Genomic DNA, 21195 nt, shown 5'->3' with positions numbered 1-21195 from the left:
AAGCCAGAAGCACAAGAAACTAGAGTGTCTTAGTATTTATACATTTGAGCAAAGAAAGCAATTAATGTTCATTGCCTGCAAGTTCCCTAGTTCTCTCCATAATGAGCCTCTCACTCCTCATGCTCATTAGTCTGCATGCTCAGTCTCTTGCTTCTTCTTAGTGAGAGGTTTCTTGAGTGGGTGGCCATCATCTGGCCCTGCTGGAATGGCCTTTTACCCTGCCAGAGCTGATGCTGCATTGCCTTTATCAGTTTGTTCCTTTTCTTGGGGGTTCTGCCAAATGTCCTTGTGCCTGTAAATTCTGCATTCTTTGTGTCCACCATCAGTGGTACACCCTTCTTCCCAAGCATTGCTGACCTTTCCTCTGTCTGAGGCCACTGAAACCTTTCAAGCTCTGCACCTCAACAAGGCAATTCAGCCAAGAAGTCACCTGCCTTTCCGAGGCCTGGCCATCACTTCCAGCTTGCTGGCTACCTCTTGTTTCATGGGAATCATCTCCTTTCTTGTTGATGAGCCTTGAAAGCTGCATTAGCCAAACATCCAAAAACACATTTTCCAAACAAGTATTTTGCATTGTGCAGATTTTTCAGCTGGATCAGTGTCTGTGAGGGAGCGGGAGCAGCCGAGGCAGAGCGGGATGGCGGAGCTGCGGGCCTGGGCAGGATCCAGGGAGTTCTGCAGGGCCCCAATCCGCACTGCGTCCCGCAGGGCCCCCACCAGCACTGCGATGCCCGTCAGGGTGACCCAGAGGTGCCAGGAGCAACAGGTGAGGGGCAGGTGTGGGGCTCTGCGGGTTGGCAGCGGGTGGGGGCTTGGCCATGGTGTTGGTGTCAGGTGCTGCTGAGCCCGCGGGACCTGTTGGGCAGGGCTGGGGCCCCACTGGTGCTCCAAGGGCCCCTCTGAGGCAGCTGCCCGGGGGAAGCGACTCACAGGGATGACACGGAGGAGGTGCCAGTGGAAATGGGATGTTGCTCTCATGGATGCAAGTGGCTCTCACGGATGACACTGAGGAGGTGCCAGTGAAAGTCAGATATTCTCCAAACGGTGACACAGGGAATTCATGCTCTGGTCATGAGTCCTGGCCAAAATGCATGGATTTCTCATGGTTCCAAGTTTGTACTGCACTCACGGAAAAGGTCCAGATAAAGGAAATTCTCTAACAGTATTTTCTACTATTAGGAGGATATATAACTGTATTTCTGGCTGTGATGCATAGTGGAGAACTCCAAACACATGCACACCATTTTCAAAGCTTTTCCCCTTATTGATTTGATTTTTATCAAACAAAGAAATTAACCCTCATTAGTTCTAATTTAGAGTTCCATTAAGTAATATTCTGTATTCTTTTGGTATTGATGTCTCCCTACTCATGCTAATTAATTCACATTTTTCAGTCCATTTATCATAGCCTTTTAGATTTTATCTCAGCCAATTTTGCCTTCTGAATGAGGCAGTTGCATGGCAGTAGCTGTTTTTGTTTAAAATGTACTTAGGCTGACAAACATTTTAGTGATTTTTAACCTCTACCGGAATGTGGCACATTGTGTACTAAATGATGAGTTCAGCCAAGCAAGTTCAGCCAAGTTCAGTCCAAATTTTGTTACATCTGATAAACTGTTTCCATTTCACAACTATGCAAAAAATTGCATCTAGAGCTGAGGAAAAGAGAAAGGGATTTCATGTGTGTTGAGAGTTGCAATTCAGATTGTGCAGATGAAATTCTTCTCAGAGCTGACCCTGTGTTGTGCTTCCATAGTGCCAAATACATCCCAGTGCTGGGTCCTGCCCTGAGTTCTTGATCGTTTTGTGAACCACTCTCACCAGGAGTGTTAGCTGAGTCAAGCTGGCCAGGTCCATTGTACTCAGGCACTTGATTTCAAGGGAAGCCTGTGCCTAGAAATTCCAGCAACTGGGAAAGGACGACTTGCTACTTGAAGGCTTGGCTGCATTAGAGGCTAAATGAGGGTGGCTCTCTCAGGGCACTTTTGCAGCTGGCTGCTTTCAGAGGGAGAACTGTGTCAAAGCAGCCCTTTTTGGTGATGTGACAGCAAACCTTTGCAAATGGAGCTCTTGTTGAAAATGGCGGGCCTAGTTAATCAGCATTAATGGAGAGTCGGCTGAAGATTTTACAGAAAATTTATTTTCCTTTTTAGTCAAACGCCCATGAGGGATCGCACAATGGAAGTGCAAAGGATGTCAAATTGTATAACACACTTGGAGGTATGGCTGCCTTTCATATTTTGCTCAATGCCTGTAAGATTTTCAACTTGGTAATAAATTTTGGAAGCATATTCTCAGTACAGGGGATCACTTGTGTTCAGAGATCTTGATAGTGGAGTCCTGGAAAATGTTAAAAATAGTCTTTGAAAATATTAGGCCTTGTATTTTCTCAGATCACTGCACGTGCGTAAGCAGTATGATAAATGATATAATTGTTAGATGTGATGATTGTTTAGTAGTTAATTGTAATTATTATATAACCATAAGAAGAATCGTGAGAAACTATGTTGGAAATTTAAAGGGGGCTATGTTTAGCTGAAATCTGTGTATACAATAGAAAAATATAAGTTTGATAATTATCATGAAAGTTATATAACGATAGAGTATAAAACACGTTCACCTTGAATGTATGGTTGGAATCAGATTTGGGTGGAAATCACCCCGATTCCCAGAGCTCTTCAATAAAAAGCACCGCATATAATCGCTTCTGTGATTATGTGGTTTTGAACGCTAACAATCTCAACCTGGAGGCTGTTTGGCCTCAGGTCAGCCTTGCAGTCTCATGTCCCAGCAATCAGCCACTGGTTTGTTTTCCCCTAAGAAAGCCTGCCAGTGCTTCCTTGTTCCCATACTGCTTGACGGGTTGGAATTTGGAGCATGGAGGTCAAGGTTTGGACCAGCTTATGCACTTACATTCACAGTCTTGGTAGATAAGATTTTGGGTTTGCAACACCTAGGCACTGCCATTATCCATTAAATCTAATTGGGAAATTGAAAGCAAATGACCTTGAGGAAGTGGCTTAGAGAATTTCATAAGGTCAATATGGAAAACCATGCTTGATTTAATATTTTGTCTTGGTCATTAATAAGTGAATGTTGCCACAATAGTACACTGGGTTCTTTTCAAGGAAAGTGACAGGAAGATATTGATGTCATCTTGCCCATGGATTCCAACATTCCCCTCAAAGCACAATGTGCTTAGGAGGTGCCATTTGTATTAATCTGTTCTGAGTGCTGTTTCCCCCAGGAGCCTGGCTCCAGGCAGACACGAGGTGCCCATTCCCCTTCCAGGCACTCAGTGGTGCTGCCTGCAGCAGTGAGCTGAGCCAGGTCCAGCCAGCTGCCCTGAGCAAAACAGGCTCTCACCTGGCTGTGGCTGCAGTCACCTGCCTGCAGGGACATCGCTGCCCCTGCAAGTGCAGCTCTTGCTCTGCCTTAGCCTAGTGCACAGCATTTTAAGGCAGCATCATGGTGGCTTTTGGAGAGACAAAACTCAACTTCTGAATTTCTCATTGGGGATGTTTTGTTTCAAATGTGAGTGATGATTTGTGTGATTCTTGGTGGTGGTCTACAGAGATCCTAAGGGATCCACCAGGATATTCAAAATCAGCTCTGTCCCCAAGAATACCCATCATCATTTTAAATCATTTTGCCTTCTGCCAACTTCCCATTTGACACTTCTTTCTCTCCTTTCCTTTCCTTTGGGAAAACAAGCAGATGTGAGAAGAAGAGCCAAACCAAATCCTTCATGTCCTGCCCCTGAGGACAAGAGAACAAAGCCCATGAAGCCTGCAGAGAGGGAACAGAATCCTTGCAGTGCTGTTTATCGGCGACCCTACAGGGACAGGGTGATTCATTTACTTGCTCTGAGGACTTACAAGAAGCCAGAGTTACTTGCTCGCTTGCAGAGAGATGGAATCATGCAAAAGGACAAGGGCACCCTTGCAAAGATCCTCCAGCAGGTGAGATTGTGGAGTTTGTGCCAGCATTAATTCCGCCACACTATTCTTTTGTTCCTAATTGTCACTTGTCCCTCTACTTTTTAAATTACTGTTTAAATTTTAGATACAGATGAACAAGTTAGCAAATGCTCCCTGTTAATTTTTTCCATCAACTTCATCCAGAGGTCTCAAGCTGCAGGTCAATGTGACAAAAAGAAAGAAAACTTCAAAACTTTTGGATCATTGTTGTTTTGCTAGAATGGCTGGCAATGAGTAACACTTTGTAATGCTCTGCTCCTCATGCCTAATTCCATTCTCTTTCTTTTCTGTGCAATGTTTAACTGCTTCAGGGAGTAACTTCACAGGGCTTCCTTGATTGTGTGAAATGGTTTGTCATGGCACTTAAAATTTCCTGGGAGAAGTTCCAGAGCAGAGGAGATCAGGAACTGCAGAGGCCAGTATTTCATTTGAACAGTGTTGGTGGCCTCCCAGTGGTACTTGGCTTCTCTGGGATCTGTGGGGATTGCCTTCCCAGGATGTTCCAGGCAAATCCTCCTTGATAAAGATGGTAGCCAAACTTTGAGCAGAGGGTTTCTTTACTGTCATGTGAATGAAATCTCCATCTTCCTTGGAACTCTTTTATTCGGTAACTTCTCCAGTGCTCCTCTCAATTCCACTGGTATTTCCTTATTATAGCCAGCCATAGGATGCACATGCATTGAAAGATGCAGTGGTTCTTTCCTTCCTTTTTCAATCTTCCCTGTTCCCCATGGCTGTTGCTGAATTATGCCAGCATTAATATATCAAGTAGGAACATTTCCTCTTTAGCTAGGAAAACAGTGTCTTGGAACCTATTCAAGGGAGGAAAATGAAATATGGATACATTTTCAGTTGATCCCACAGTGACTTTTAAAAACTCATTCCCTGAACTTGGGAAGTTTCTTGCTGGGTTTGCCCAGGGCAGTGGCAGGGCTTTTTCACCCTGAAAACATTCACAATATAATGAGAGCCATGTTCTGCCATCCCAGCTGAATTAGCCCATTTAGATTTCAAGATGATTATAAATTTTCAAAGCTCAGCTCCCTAGAAGGTATTGGATGGAAACATTTTCTCCTGTTCCATTGCAATCTTTGAGATTTCCTTGGAGTCAAGGTGCTGTAGGAGGTGTGAAGTGCCTCAGGGTCCAGGTTTGCATTCTGAAAATTCTGTGTGAGCAGCCCTGCAGCCTGAAATGCCTTGCTCAGGCTTTTGTGGACTTCAGAGCAAGTGGGGGTTTCTTTGGTATAAATCTCAAATGGGCAGTGTGAGCTTGCTGAGATCTGGTACACACATACTGTGTGTGTACACACTTCCAACACAAGCTGAGTTCTGTTTCCAAGGAGTGAATCCCTGATTCTGGGTATCATTGTCACTTTTACATTTCTTATTCGGCTGCGGGCAGACAGGCATCAACAGAGACCCATATTATAAATGTTTATCATGTTTTCAAGGAGAAAAGTCAAAGTTGTGGCTGCTGTTGGTGGTGTGTTAGATGAGTTATTCCATGTGTTGCAGGGGTCAAATTGATGGAGACTTTCCCAATGGGCTTTTCTGTGGAACTCTGAGCAGGTGTCAGGTGATGAAGTCTAAACCCGCACTTTAGATATCAGTGGTCTTGAGGTTTTACTACCTCAATTTACCTTTGTGAGTAGACTCTGTATTTGTCTTGTGGAAGATATGAACCTCATTTCTTTGCAAAGGGATACAGCAAGGCATGTGCACGGCCTTCTCATGGCAGAACTTTGCTGGAATGAACCCTGGATCTGCCACATAAAGAGGGACTCTGGGCCTGACCCCCTCTCCTTACACATTGTAGCTCTCAATGTTGTTTTCAAAGGAACTCTTGCTAGATATGAATGGAGCTACTGGGTTGTTTTCAATTGGTGAAACATTAATATGGCTGAAAACTCATGTGATAGAGGAATAATCAAGCTCTGAACAAAAAGACATTAATTAGTTGAAGCTGGGTGCTCACAAGCAGCTGTGCAGGACCAATCGTATTTCTGTAGTTTGCATGCAGCAAGCATAATAAAGATTTGTTTTCCTACATGTCTGCCTGTAGGTAGCCAAGTGGAATGCAAAGGATAATTCCTTCAGTCTGAAGGAACATCTATTTCAAACCCTTCAGACTGATTGGCCTGGCTACACTGAAATAGACAGACAGAATTTGAAGTTAATACTTTCTGGGTAAGTTCAGTCTTTCAGAGAAAGGAAAAAAGGCCTTGGGAAAAGAAGCTTAGATTGTTAGAACATGCTGAGGTAGCAGGGACCTGCCAGGATCCTGGCCCTGCACAGGACACGACAAGAAGCACACCCTGTGCCCAAGAGTGTTGTCCAAACACTTCTTGAAGCCTCCTGCAGTGACCACTGGCCTGGGGAGCTGTTGCACTGCTCAAGCACCTGCTGGGGCACAAATGTTTTCCTGATATCCTGCCTAAAGCTCCCTCAGCTCAGCTTCGTGCTGTTTCCTTGAGTCCTGACACTGAAGGTCTCTGTTTTCCTTGCAAGGAATGAATTTTGACAGTTGATATTTAGGCCTTGTAACATAAAATATTTGACCATCCATACAGAAAATCAGCTCCATCTCAGAACACCTCCAACATCAGTCAAGCGACATCTCTGGGATCTTCTGAGAGAGATGCTCCAGCAAGACCTGCTCAGGTATTTTGTGCATTTTTAACACTCTGGACTCTCTGGTAAGTTTTAGCAGACTTGCTGGTGGTGTAAAATTGTCATGTGAATGTGCAGGATCTTCCCTTTTGGGGAAGCCTTTGATGGAGCTCCTGAAGGGAATGTCTTTCTCCCAAAGCATTTTAGCTACAGACTTGAAGTAGGACTTGCTAAGTGCTAAGATGGGAAAGTAGGAATGAGACAGAGCCTGCATTTACCTGCAGTCCTTCCTGGTTTGAATGCTCTTTTAAGTGAAGAAAGATGTGTGTTAAAACTCTATCCAATTGGAAACACTACATTTTCAGAATGGGAGCAAAAGCTGATCCTGATCATAGGTTAATGAATGAATTATTTTGTTATTGATGCAGAAACGGCCTCTGGCTTCTGAGGTTTCCAGTCCTGTGACGAGCAAGAAGAGGAGAATTGGCCACCAGACCAGTCATGTCCAGGCAGCAGCTGGTGGCCACTTTTCTTCCTTCCTTCTGCCTTCCACATCTCTTTTCCCTTTGGACATGGCTCCAAGTGCCGGCTCCCTTTCCCCCTGCACCCATGTGGTGCAAGCGACAGAGAAATTTCAGAGTTCCAGGGTCCCAGCACCTGCCAGGGAGCAGAAGGAGATCCCCAGTTCAAACGGGGAGAAAAATGAATTGGGGAGGCTGAAGCAGTGGCACCGCTTGGATTTCGATGAAGGTATTGATGTGCTGGTTTTCCTGACTCCTGTGTGGATAACTGTGGTGTAAAGATTTCCTTATTAAGAGAAGCTTCTGCCCAAATTAAGGTGCAAGCATAACTCTTCTCCACAGTCAATAGTAAAAATGTTATTGAAGAGGAAATGCAAACTAAGGAGATAGGAAGAAATAAGGGAAGAGAGGCAGGGTGAGGGGAAGAGAGAGACTTTAAGTGGGGAGATATCATCACCACATGGACTCTCTGCTGTCCAGCCAGTCCTACCAAACCCTTGGTCTTCTCAGTGGTGGGGATCCCCAAGACTGTCTGGAAGTACCACCTTTATACTCTCCAAGATTGGAGTATCCACGGGGTGGTCACAGCTGTCCCCACATCCCAGGCTAGAAGCCATGCAAGCACTGATTTTCCTTACTCATAGTCTCTACAGTGGAGGTTTTTGTCTGGTGTCCTAATTCCAAACCTTCACCTCTGTTAGGCCAAGGCTTTGTGCTTTTCTTCTTGCCAGTTGTACTTCTCTCAAATTCCACTTGTGGTGGCTTGTCTTATGGGAAAATCCTTCTTTGAGAATGCTCTGAAATATTTAATTGTGCTCTTGCACCTGGTGAAAAGGGAGCTTTGAAAGTGGGCACTGGATACACGAAGGCACTGCTCTACATGACGGCTCTACCATTGTCCCTGCGGGACGGTCATGATAAATCAAGACTTTTTTATTTTTTCTGCCATTACATTAGATTGTAACTCTTGGTTTAAAAGACAACAACAAAGCCCAGAATCTGTGCTGCTGGAACCTTTTCTAAAAGTACATTGATTTTTAGAAATTCTCCCTCTAAGTAGTGCAAAACCAATCAAGAACAAAGAAATGTGAAATAGATTGCTGTTGGGAGAATCTGGTTCAAAGAAAGAGCCAGACACTAGAAGCCAAAGGGAATGGATGTTTTCCTTTCCCTCTGATTTCTAGTAAAATGACATGCATTGACTGAGACAGCACTTTTTCCATCAGCAGATTTTCAGGACTGCATGCTGAAGGCAGAAATCTGTCACACATTTATTGCAGACCAGTTTACTGAAACCTGTGGATCAAATCTCAGTGATTCCATGGTTGTTCATTGAACTCAGCCTTTACATGGAAACTGCAAAAGCTACAAAACCTGGGCTGTGGTTTCCTGGCGTTCTACTTTCAACTGGACTGGGAGTTTCCTCTCCATCCTAGCTGCAGAATTTCATTCTTCAAAAGCTGTGGGAGTGGTACAGGCTGGAAACAACATTGAAAAGCTAAACAGAAATGCATAAAGAACACTTGATTTCTGATGACGGAGATACACCCAGCAGGGCAGAGTTCAGTTGCTTGGTTAAATCTGTGGGTTCTCCCTTTTGGAGGTTGACCTTGCAAATGACAAGCTGGGCTCAGCCTGGAGGCAGGTTTGGAGCGTGCAGATGCCTCTTGCAAGTGGTGGTGTGCTTGTAGAGACAGGGGCTTTGAGATGGTCTTTCCACATTTCTTCTGGACATACACACGGTACCTGCAAACCTTGGGATGTCTTTGGAAGGATTCCTGTTTGAATCTATAAACACATCAGCAGCTTTCTTCAGGAGCCAGTTCCCAAATTCTGCCCAGCTGGTGAAGGAAAAATCTGTTCTTTGTTTGAAGTTTGGGACTTAGGCTGAAGCTGTCATGTGGATTGAGAGAGAGCAAATGCACTTCTGGAAATGAAATGCTCACAGCAAAGCTGTTCTTCCAAGTTGTATTGAACATACTGTGACAATTGGTATTTCTGTCCAGTTTCATTACCACAATTACACTAATTTTTATACTTCTGCTATACAACTAAAATCAACAAAAGCAAGTGGAACATCAAAGAACATCTCTTTTCTCAAGAATTGAAGCTCAGGTAGCTTAAAAATTGACAAGGATGGGCTTTTTATGCTTGAAACAAAACCTGAAATGGAAAGCAGAGAGAGACGACCATGATCTTGATTGTTCCTTCCTGTTTCAGCTGACTTTTCCTTATGGCAGCTCTTTTTAATATCATCATAATTCTTGAACATTTCTTTGGAAAGAGGGCTGCGAGGTTATGCTTCACAAACGCCTTTGAAAAAGGCATTGCCAAATCCCTTTGCCAAGAGGCAAAGGGCAATTCCCAAGTGCAGAGCTGTTTCCAACCCCATCCTGCCACTTCAGTGAGGAGCACTGGGTTTTGGCTGCAGGGTATTGGAGCCTTAGTGCCAGTAAGCCCTAGAGAATGGAATTGGCTTTCCTGCTGACAAGAGGGCAGGCACTCATTGGAACTGTGGGCCCCTGGAATTGGCAGGGAAGTGGGGATAAAAACATGGCATGCAAAGAACTTCTGCTTTCTTCTATATTTCTTTTTGGAACCTTGATGTTGATTTCTCTCCAGCCGTTGTCTTTGGAAGCTGCATCTGTTCCTGCATGACTTGAATGGCTGTGCAGATGCCACCTCATGCCTTCAAATAAGAAAAGCTGAGCTGGGGCTAACACTGTGGGAATGCACAGTCTGTAGAATAAATTGGCCACTCCCTCTCTCTAATTCCCAGGACTGTATAGTGTGGAGGTTGTGTCTATTGTATTATTAAATGATGTTGCTTCTTGTCAGTAATTTACTGTGAGAAGAATGCTCTGAAGGACTTTTTCAAGACTGTCCAATGGGGATCTTTTGGCCTTTTAATGATCTCCTGATGAAGAGTGTCAAAATTCTACTTTTCTGCAGGAACAAGAAAAGATACTTCCATTGCCTCCGCATGCTCTGCAACAAGCAACGAACCTGACTATTTGAGGTGAGTAAAAGAACAATTCAGCCTTGCCCCTGTCAGTGGGGTGCAGTGTCAAGCTCTTTTCTGTGCTGAAAGGATGAGTTTGAGCAGGTTTAGTTGGGCCTGGAAGGCTCAGAGCAGAGATGAACACCGAGGTGGGTTAGGCCCGGACGGGCCTTCAGTCCGGTGCCTCCCAAAATGTTGCAAGGCATCTGCAATTTTCTTTTCAAACTTAACCTGCACGCTAGTCAGGTGTATCTGGCCTGGAATGCATCCTTGGCACAAACTGTTGTCTGTTCTGGGGCTGAACTTCAACTTGTTGAGGATTTACTGCTTGTAAATATTAATCTCAGGATGGTTTGAAATGTTTATCCCCACGTGGAAAGTGTTTTTGTGATCCAAAAAGAACCAAGTCTTAAGGCCCAGAGGAGCAGAAGCATTGGTGTGAGAGTTCTGGGAAGTGGTATCTATTGTTCTCATTGCCACTTCATCTTGGATTTGTATCATGAGCTTAATAAACCTCAGGCCTGTTGATTTGAGGGAGAAGGGAATGAAGAAGATTTGACTCCCATCATCAGTAGGTTTAAGCATTAATGAGTCTTGCCCTTTTTAGGAGCAGATGCTGTTTGGGTAGTAGGTGTAGTTTTAGGCTGATTTAGAGTTTGCTTTTGTGGCTGTTTTCCAAATGCCTCCGTTCCATGGTCAGTGATGTAATTGCTGTCTGCTTGAAGAACCGGATATTGTTATTAACTCTGTTTGCCATTATACAAGGATGTGGCTCAAAAGTCCAGCTCTTTGCAACTCTCAACTGCATAAATGCATTCCTTTACAAAAATGTTTCACAGATATAGTTTCACAGTTAAATGTAACAAATTTAAGCTTTTCCTACATAAGAAGAGATTATACTTTAGTAATGTATCTCCTCTTCCTGAAGCTGCTGTGTTTGTCATTTGACATTTGAAAAGAGGGCAAATCTTTTCTAAATGTTCTCTACTTGCTAATGAACAAAACTTCTACAATGTAAGCTAATAGTAACTAAGAATCGGACACCTAGAAATGTGGCAGATTCCTAGAGTTACCTGACTTGCATGAGCTTGAAAGTAGAAACTGTCAGTCCCAGAGCAACTGACTCAAAGCTTGGGTGTCTGTGTTTGACATTACCCTGTGCTTGGTGTAAAATTACACCTGTGTTTTATGGACTAGAAACATACTGGAATGTTCTCTTAGAGTTCACTCATGGAAAAATGTTCTCATTTTTTCCATTAGAAAATACCTAGCCATTGTCTCCTTGGAGCAACGGCAGCGCTACAAGGATGACTTCAATGCAGAGTATGAGGAATACCGGAATTTACATTCTCTGATTGACAAGACCACAAAGAAGTACAGACAGTTTCAGGAGCAATGGAAGTCTCTGACTCCCGGCTCTGAAGCCTATCAGGTAAAGAAGGACAAAACCATGAAGACTGTGCTTCATCATCACTGCAGTGTTTTGGATTGCCGGGAATGTCACTGCTTAGTGAGTCAGGACGGAACCTGCAGAATTGGCATATATGCTCAGACATTGCTTCGGCTGGGTCTGTTTTTTTCCAGACCCTGCCCAAAAGCCCCTGTTTGAGCTTTCTCTGAAGAAACAGTAAGGGGAGAGGAGTCCCAGACAGAGGGTTAGAGCATGGGCTTTTTCTGTTGCCTATTGAGAGGCCAAATTGCATCTCTTGGGTGATGCTGGGAGATGGAGATTTGTTTTTGCAAATGTCCCAGAAGAGTGGTGGCTGACAGAGAAGAAAAGCTCTAGAGTCAGACTGAGTGAACTTTTAGTGTTTTACCAAAGTTTGCATTTTATGATGATGGTGAAACATTCCTCATGTTTTTTTTCTTGTAGATGCTGCATCATCGAATCCTAGCAGAGTATCAGCAGTTACAACAGGTACGTGTGACACCAGAGCTGCAGGGCCATGGTAACTGCTGAGTCTGCCTCAAGGCTTTTTTAAAGCAAAGGACATCAGACTCCAGCCTCTGCAGAAGTGTTTGCATGCCCTAATTTTCTTTTGCTTTCTCCTTCCCAGGGTAGCCCCAGCTACTCTGAAATGAAGAGCAGGTGCCTGTACCTCCACAACAAGCTGGCCCATATTCAGAGCCGCATTTCTGAATATGACCAGCAGTGAGTGGAGTCCTGGCACCAGACATCTGCTTCAGCCTGGTGACATCTGCAAACCCTGGATTTTTTATTTCAACTAGAAGATTAGGTTTTTAGGATTTCTTAAGTTAGTGTTGAACAGTAGGTTATGTTAGCACTGAGCCATAGAATATTTCTTTAAAATATAGGATTAGTTTAAAGAAGTTTAGTAAGTTTAAGAAGTTGAAAGATGATAGTATTGAACATTAACAATAAAGAAATCTCACTATTGGTAATTCCTTCTCTCATTGTTGCTTGTATCATATTTGGAGTGGGTTTCTTCTGGTCAATTCTGTCCTTCAAGTCCTAAGTTTGTCCACTGAAATAAATTTATCAGTAGAGGCTGGAAGCCCACTGCCTGTATGATGAAGTTGTGCACATTTAAAGAAAATATTGCAGCAAATGGAAATGGTTTATGATAAGTATAGGGATGTTTTTTGACCTTTCTTGTTAATGCAAACTCCTTGCCTAAGTAGTCAAAGTTTTAGAAGTTTGTACAACACAGTCCCAAATCACTTTGTTCTGGAGGGTTACAGAGGAGTGCACATGGGCTGCTCTAAGCTGTCAGCTGTAGCAGCTCTCAGGACTGCTTGTAAATCATGGCCTCACCTTGTCAGTGATCCAAGGAATATCAGATCTTTGCAAGTGTCGCTATTGAGCCCGACATGGTGCAAAGCAGCAGGACTCACTCAGAAGGCTGTTTAGACTTATTTATCTAAGGAAGAAGTTGCTTTTACAGTTTTACAAGGTGTTTACATTTACTTAACCAACACATACACTGCCCAGCGGTCATAAAAAAGATACAAAGCTTTCTGCAGGTGACAGGCGCCACGCCACAGTGTAAGGCAATCACAGTCCAGATCATTTTGCCTACACTTTTTTCTCTCTCTTTCTTCACATTGTCATGGTGATAGCCTTGGTGATTCCTCAAGAGAGATATGAGGCTTCCTTATCTTCAAGAAGCCTCTGCTGGCTTAGAAGAACAGCACAGAAATGTCTTTTCCCCCTGCAAGAGTTTTCTAAAACACATGGAGAAATGTTGGAGGCAAGGTAGTTCAATGGGTTTTAAAGAGAAATGGGGTTCAAGTGTCCCCAAAGGACCTCTATGAGTTTTGTAGCTTTGTCCAAACTAGTCTGTCACAACCAGCCTTTCTAGAGAGTTCGAGATGCTGATTCCTGCACACACCTATGGGGACTTTAAAGTCTAGTCCTTTTCCTAAATTTCCTGCCATTTATTTATTTAGCTGAAAAGGAAGACATGTTACCAACAAGGTCATAACTTTCTTTTGGGAAAGGATATGAAATTGAAGGAGGGAGGGCAATATTTGGGAACACTCAAAGGTGGCTGCGAATGCCCTTTCTTCCTTAGAGTATTCTGCAAATTTCTCAATGGCCTCCAAGCCAGTGATGTTGAGTCCCCAATCCTGAGAGATCTTGGGGTGTTTTGTGATTGAACAGCTGAGCCATCGTTGCCCTTCTGTTCTCCTTCAAGGGAAGTTCCACAAAATGTCACCTCTTAAACCCTGAGACTTGGGTGCTTTTTGCCTGGGGCAGGGGTTGCTCCTACAGCTCTGCAGTGCAGCAGCCCCAGGAACGCTGCTGTGGGGGACATGGGGTGAATTGTGCTGGGGAGCCTCCCCTTGGCCTGGGGGCTGCTGCTGGTTGACAGAGCATGCAGGAGTGCTGCTGGTGAGGGTGGGCAGAGACTGAGGATTTTTCATTATTACACCTTCATGGCTCATCTTTCCTTTTATGACATTTCTTCTAACTAATTCTACACTGCATAAAAAGGTTTTATTTTCATGCTTTAACAAATTGAGGCTTCAAATTCCTGTCTATATTTTCCCATCCAGTTCCTTTTGTCTTGGGGCTGGCATTTCTTGGGGGAAGGTCTATCAATGTACTGGTCCCATCCCCTTTAATTGCTGCAGGAGTGCTTGGGAACACAAAACACTTGAAAGTTCCTTTCCACTTTTCTTTAAGTGCCTTGTTGCTGTACTTTCTGACATAAGACACAGTCGCCTGGCTGATGAGGATGTACCTGAGCATCCAAAGCAATCATGGATGCTTACACCAGAAACCTGTGCAAAATTGAGAGCACTTTTCACAAGGATGGGAAAAACTGACTTAAATTATCTTTTCCTATCATATGACTTTCTCTAGAAAGGATTGTTATTTGGTATTGTCTTCCATAGAGCATTTCCTAAGGGCTCACGTTTTCTTTCGAAGTCACTGGAATTCCGATCCTCAATAGTGCAAGGGGAAGCACTTGTGGTCACTTCAATGAGTTTTCCTGGCAACTTTTACTCCTTTCTGTTTTTGGACTCTGATTTGGTCTCTCAGCCTCGCTGCTGGGGCATGACCTCCAAGGGCTAAGTAGGTCCCATTTAACTGGGAGTGTTTCAGATAAATTTTGTTTGTTTATGAAATGAGAATCTGTATCTGATGACATTCCAAAAGGAATCCCTAGTCTTAGTAGTATTTCTTTTATTGTTACTAGAGGTACTTCTTTAGCTCTCTTTGGTGTGACAAGGAAAAGCCTCTGGTCATGCAGAAAATGGGTCTATTAACCTAAGTAATTTTATCCTTCTTGCTGAGGTAACTGAGAAAAAATGTCATGGGCATTAATCTTCTGCACTACTTCCCTGTTTTGGGATCCCTAAGGGCAGCTTTTGTAAAACTGCGCATTGGTCGGAAAGCAGAGTTTACATTTCACCTATCACAGTCCCTATCAGCCTAACACTAAGTAGTTGCCTTTCCAAGATGTCTACTGTATTTTCAATACCCCAATGGGTTTCTTTAGCTTTGTCTCCTCTAGTTTGAATCATTGTTGCTTGAGGCACTTGAACTTGTTGATTTGTTGCTACCCATCAGCCTCCAGGACTAAATCAGATATTTAAGGATTTTGTGGAATGATTATTTTCATCAAGCTGTTTTGTGTCTGATTTGGAAAGGTTCACAGCTTTGGAAAGAATTGCCAAGCAGATGCTTTGTTCTGCAACCTCTCTAGCACTTTGGTCTGCTCATCAGTCTCCTGGGCTTGTCTGAACTGCTGAGCTTTGCAGTGATTATTGAAACTTCAAAAGGGAACTGGATGCTCCCAAAGCTGTCCCTGTTTGATTGGAGATGCTGATTCCTTGCAGAAGGATTGAGGAACATGGAAGCATTCAAGGCAGTAGCGGTCTTTAGCACCACGTCTTTTGTTCCAGGAGTAGCCCCTGTTACTTTAGGAAAACCAGTGAACTCCTTTTTGCTCTACACCAGACAAAACAAGTGCAGCACATAAACTGACATATATTTTCCCATGTATTTTCAAGCTGATTCTATCAATCAGGAACATGGTGGCTCCTCCTCTGAGGTGCACTGGTCATCCCTCAAGTACAATGTTTAGTTCTGTTTTAAGAAATACAATCTTTTCCAAAGGTTTCTTTCCAGCATTCTCAGTCTTTGAGCTAAATATAGGGATAATGTACAAGGCAAAGGCACTCATGTAGGAACAGTGTAAAAGGTTACCAGTCAAATCTGGTAACTCCAGAGCAGGGGCTGTCATCAATGTCTTTTTAAGATATGGAAAGGCTGTCTGACATTCCAGAGTCCAGTGGAACACCTCCTTGGATTTATTTCATGATTCATACAAAGGCTTTTCCCACAGTGCATTACTGGGTATCCATTATAAACACAATCCAGTCATTCCCAAAAAGGGACACAGTTCTTTTATACATGTAAGTTCTGGTGTTTTTCAATTTGCTTCCTTCCTTTCTCTACCCAACTACACTGTCCTTGTGAGTGTGGTAGCCAGATGAGACATGGGCAGATATGGTCATGGTACTGAAGACAAAGACAAGATTTTGTGATATCGTAAATGAGCTTTGAATGGTAATATTCAAGCCATTTTCAATGCCATGCTTTTATTACCTCTCCCTGTAATGACTGGACAAGGGTTTCACTGGTGCCAGCTGACTGAAATCAGGAGTAAGCTTGGGTATGGGGGATATGAAAACCAAAGCATCCTAAGCTGAGTGTAAAATATTTTTGCAGATGCATCAGAATTTTCAATGGCCACCTGGAGTCAGCACAACTGTCAGCCTGGAATTGTGTTCATGGTCCTCCCTGGTCTTTCCATGTCAGCTCCTGCTGCAGAGCAGCCAGGGGGCCTGGGCATGCTGCTGGCTTGTTTCCTTTGAGGAGGCTGGGATGAGGAAAGGCCAGAGGGTTGTGTCAAAGAGATGATATTTGAGTGCCCGTGTACATGCTGGAAGCCTTAGAGACTGAGGGGCCCACAACAGGATTGCCCAGAGCTGTCAGGGCTGCACCTTGCTGCCCTGGTGAGAGGTGTTCAGCGGCTCCTTTGCCTCAGAGAGAGCCAAGTGCAGCGCTTTTGTGTAGAAACACTTCATTAGCCCTGGTTTGCACAGCTGCAGCTGCTGGGCTTGGTGGGCTGCCCCTTTCTGCACTTGGGAATGAGCAGAGTCAGTGATGGGACAGGACAGGGCATTCCCTGTCAGGTTCGGCTGTCTGTCTCTGCCCTGACACGGGTAGTGTGGTTCTTGGGTGGCACGCGTTTCAAAGGACGAGCCTGGACTCTTCAGCTTTTCAATCTTCAGATTGTTTATCATTTCTTATCTACAAAATTTTCTGTCTGCCCAACAGAGGTCTGATCTGCAAGCCGTCACAGGCACTCTCTGACCACCCACGGGGCGGTCATGTCTTTTTATACTAAAATCTACGTACACAATATTTACCTTTATTTTCCAATGCTTTTCACCCATATTAGCAAGTGCACCTTCACCATAAACCAATCCCCAAGTGCCAACATCACCACAGGAGATGGAGGACAAGAAGAAGAAAGAAGAAGGACGAGACACACCCTGATCCCTCCATCTTGTCTCCATAACCCCCCTGTACCAAAAACCTTAAAGTCTATATTTCACCCTTTAAATGTGTCTCTTTTACACCTTTTACTCTAAAGTGATTCTCTTGTCCTCAAACTTGTTACTTCTGTGGATGGATCAAAATCAAGCCACCAAACACTCCTGGCAACATTCCAGGATTTTCGAGACCCCCAAGGGTTCTCCTGGCATCTCTGGACATCGGGAACGATGTGCTGAGATCCCACATCTCCCCCTTCTGTTTGCACCAAGAAGACTTCTTTGGCAACTTGACTCATGACACATCTCACACACAAAAAGATGCATGGGACGATGAGCATGAGGACTAAGAGTATTATTAAAATATAAAATCCCATTTTTAAAAACCCTCTCCTTAAGGGAGAAAGATCAAAAAATCCCGCCACATCATCAATCCATGACCCAGTGATTTTGCCTAGTTTCTTTATACTGTCTTTTATATTTTGAATACTTTCATGAATTGATCTTGAATGATCCGAGAGATTCATGCAGCACATTCCCTCAAACTCTTCACATCCATGTCCATGAGCAAGCAATAGATAATCGATTGCTGCTCTATTTTGCAGAGTTGCCTCTCTCACACTGCTTATGTCTTTTAACATATCACTCAAAGCGAGAGAGATTGATTGAGCATGCTTGCTCAACCAACAACCCATGTGGTCCAGTTGAGTCAAGGCCACCCCCGACGCTGTCTGAGGTGAGAAAATTGCTGCCGCAATTCTCCTTGCCTTGTCCCAGGTGTACACTTCATCATCACAGTCTGCACTGTAATGTTGCAAGGACCTTTTTTCTTTGTGTTTTTGCTCTCTCAATACTTTCAGATCTGGTGATAACATTGAAATTCTCCCAATGCTGCATGGACCTCCCTTGGCATTTGCAGGAATGCCGTGCCAAATTCTGTCCCCACAAATTAAAAACAATCCACGTGGCAATTGCACTGGGACCTGGATTGATCCTTTGGCTGTCGTCACAGTGTGATTGCATCAAGCTGATGTGTTTCTATAATATTTGTGATTTGGTGTGACATCAACGCTTTTGTTTGTCCTTGACACATTCGAAATTTCGAATTTCATGCATAATTCCATTGTTGTGGACCTGAAAATTTCCAGTTCCTGCGGTTCGGTAGAAGCCACAGGTAAAAGATGTGTCCAAGCACACCATTCATTCACAGGATCTTTGATGACCTGCGAAATCTCCATTGGAGAATGCCCTGGAATTGGCCATTCGCCCACTGGCAACCCAACCATGCATGCTGTGAATGGTTTCCCTGGTTTCAAATGTGTCAGGCAGATACTTTCTAAATTTGCTGCCTGGGCTAACGTTTCCCAAACATTTTGTTTTGGTTGACTGACGGGTAGATTTGCTCCGTTGCTTAAAGCAACAGATGAAAGCATGAGCATCATGAAGCTCAAGACTTCACCCTTATAAAATTTCATTATCATGCTCCCACTCAAAGCCACAAAGGAAAAAACTCCCAAAGTTTTTATTCTTTTCGTCCCTCTTCTGAGTCGCTGCTCACAACTTGAGTTTCTTCCTCCGTCTGCGTACTCGTTTCTCTGCCTCTGGGATCTGTGCTCTCCTGCTCTCTTCTCCGAAATGGCTTCACGTGTCGCGCTGACACCCACTTCAGCCCTCGCCCTGTGGAAACACAAGCGAAACCCTTGCCCCAAGTGATTAGTTTGAAAGGACCCTCTATTTGTCCTGTCTCTGGGTTTCTGATCAAAACCAAAGGATTTTCCCTTAGTTTTGCCTGAGAGCTGTTTGAAAAATGCCTCACAATTGGTGGATTGGGTTCAGAAGACGAACTGTTAAAAAAATTCAACACATACAATGCTTTGTTTAACTTCATGTGTGGTGTCGCCTCTGGCTCCCCCCTTTTCTGCCTGTCCAAAAGAGATTTCAGGGTGTGATGTGTTCTTTCAATGATTGCCTGACCTGTGGGTGAACGTGGAATGCCAAATGTGTGTCTGACACCCCATTTTTTCAGGAATCTGTCAAGCACCCTGCCTGTATATGTTGGACCATTATCTGTTTTTATTTCTTGAGGCACACCTAATGATGCAAATGCTTGTAAAAAATGTCGACAAGCATGTTCTGCTGTTTCCCCTGCATGTGCTGAAGCAAAGACTGCCCCTGAGAATGTATCTACTGACATGAACATTTTTGAGTCTCCCAAATGATGGATATTTTGTAACATCTGTTTGCCACAGCTGAAGACTTTGCAGTCCTCGTGGATTGACTGCTCCTGTTGAAGCAGGTGGTTGCACGAGTTGACAATCTGGACAAGCACTAATGATTTCCCTCGCCTGAGTTTTTGTGAGACGAAAGGATTCCATCAGCGCCTGCGCATCCTGATGAAAAAATGCATGACTCAGTCGTGCTTGCTCAAAAATGTCCGGAAGTGTTTGTGAAATGGGCATTGTCAATCTGTCTGCCTGAGCATTCCCTTCCGCTAGAAATCCTGGAAGTGTTGTGTGCGCTCCGATGTGAGTGATGAAATATTCTTCTTTCCTGCTTTCTAGCACTGTTTTCATGCTCACTAGATAGGAATATAAAACTTCGTTGCTGACTTCTTTCAAGAGCAAACCTTCCAATCGCTTGACCACACCTGCAACGTATGCAGAGTCCGTGACCAAATTGAGCGGTTGTTGGAACAACTGAAATGCTCGGACAACAGCTGCCAACTCCACAATTTGTGGAGAGCCTTGAACTGTCTTCACGTTTGATTCCCATTCCCCTGTCGTTGAGTTCATCCACGTGATCACTGACTTGTGTGTCTTTCCTGAGCCATCAGTGAACACTGTGATCCTGTCCAGAGGTTCTTCACTTATTTTTGGCTTTGCTCTGTAGCATATTTGCGATTGCAACATTCTATGTTGTGGAAAATTGATTGTGCAAGCTCCTGGAAAAGTTAACAATGCAATTAACAAATCTTTTGATTTCTGCATCGCCCAATCAAAATAATCTTTTTTCAAAGGCAGATAAATCTTTGAAAATTCTCGTCCCGCCATTGTCAGCAATCTTGTTCTCCCCTTTATGATGATCTGTGCTGCCATCTCCAAATCTGTCAGAATTGTCTTTGAAGGCCTATATGGTAAGAAAATCCACTCTATGATTATTAAAGGATCTCTCTGAGATGCGTCCCATTGGAAGATCAAACCATGGAATTGTGCTTTCTTTCCCAACACTGCTAACTGGAAAGGCAATGATTCAACGAATCGATGTGCCTGTCTCTTCTGAATGGCAACAGTAACTTTTTCCAACTCCCTCTTCGCTTCCTTTGTGAGCGTCCTGGGAGATCGAATGTCTGCATCTCCTCTCAAGAGATCAAGCAACGCTGGAATGTCATTGTTTGTGATTCCCAAAATCGACCTCATCCAGTTGATTTCCCCTAGAAGTTGTTGTAAATCATGCAGATTGTTGACTTTTGTGCTGATTTCCATCTTTTGAGGCCTTATTGTTTTCTCCGAGATTTTCCACCCTAGATATTTCCAAGGCGCGACCTCTTGAATCTTTGAAACACTGATTTCCAGACCTGCCTTTTGCACTTCTGCAATGACACAGTCACGAGCCTTTTGCAGCTCTTGTTGTGTCGACGCCGCAATGAGCAAATCATCCATATAATGAATGCTTCTCACCTTTGGGAATTTCTTCTGCGCTGGCGACAAAGCTCGTGCCACGTACCATTGGCAGATTGTCGGCGATTTTTTCAGGCCTTGAGGAAAAACGACCCAATGGTACCGCTGCAGAGGCGTTTCCTTGTTGATACTTGGAACTGAAAAGGCAAGCCTCGGAGCATCATCCGGATGAAGTGGAATGCTGAAGAAACAGTCCTTGAGGTCAATGACCACAAGCGGCCAATCTCTGGGAATCATCGAAACAGATGGAAGACCCAGCTGAAGCGGTCCCATGTCTTCGAGGACTTCATTGATCTTCCTGAGATCATGCAACAGCCTCCATTTGCCTGACAGCTTCTTCTTGATGACAAACACTGGAGAATTCCAAGGGC

General features: G+C 44.0%; 1 protein-coding gene across 1 annotated transcript; it reads left to right on the top strand.

Annotated features, from left to right (window-relative positions):
* The first annotated feature begins 637 nt into the window (after nt 1–637).
* Nucleotides 638–12268, top strand: LOC136571013 (RNA polymerase II elongation factor ELL2-like). The gene is made up of 6 exons (XM_066571422.1): nt 638–766; nt 3765–3962; nt 6043–6167; nt 11373–11544; nt 11986–12030; nt 12170–12268. Exons 1-6 carry the CDS (start codon nt 638–640, stop codon nt 12266–12268), a joined length of 768 nt encoding a protein of 255 aa, XP_066427519.1.
* The last annotated feature ends 8927 nt before the right edge of the window (nt 12269–21195 follow it).

Source organism: Molothrus aeneus, unplaced genomic scaffold (assembly GCF_037042795.1).
Source record: "Molothrus aeneus isolate 106 unplaced genomic scaffold, BPBGC_Maene_1.0 scaffold_49, whole genome shotgun sequence".
Lineage (NCBI taxonomy): Eukaryota > Metazoa > Chordata > Aves > Passeriformes > Icteridae > Molothrus > Molothrus aeneus.
The sequence above is the reverse complement of the archived record's forward strand: the minus strand, read 5'-3'. Positions and strand labels throughout refer to the sequence as shown.

Coding starts and splice junctions, on each gene's coding strand:
- LOC136571013 (XM_066571422.1), top strand. CDS start 638: ATGGCGGAGCTGCGGGCCTGGGCAGGATCCAGGGAGTTCTGCAGGGCC. Junction 11,545..11,985: donor CCGGCTCTGAAGCCTATCAG/GTAAAGAAGGAC, acceptor TTTTTCTTGTAG/ATGCTGCATCATCGAATCCT. Junction 12,031..12,169: donor AGTATCAGCAGTTACAACAG/GTACGTGTGACA, acceptor TCTCCTTCCCAG/GGTAGCCCCAGCTACTCTGA.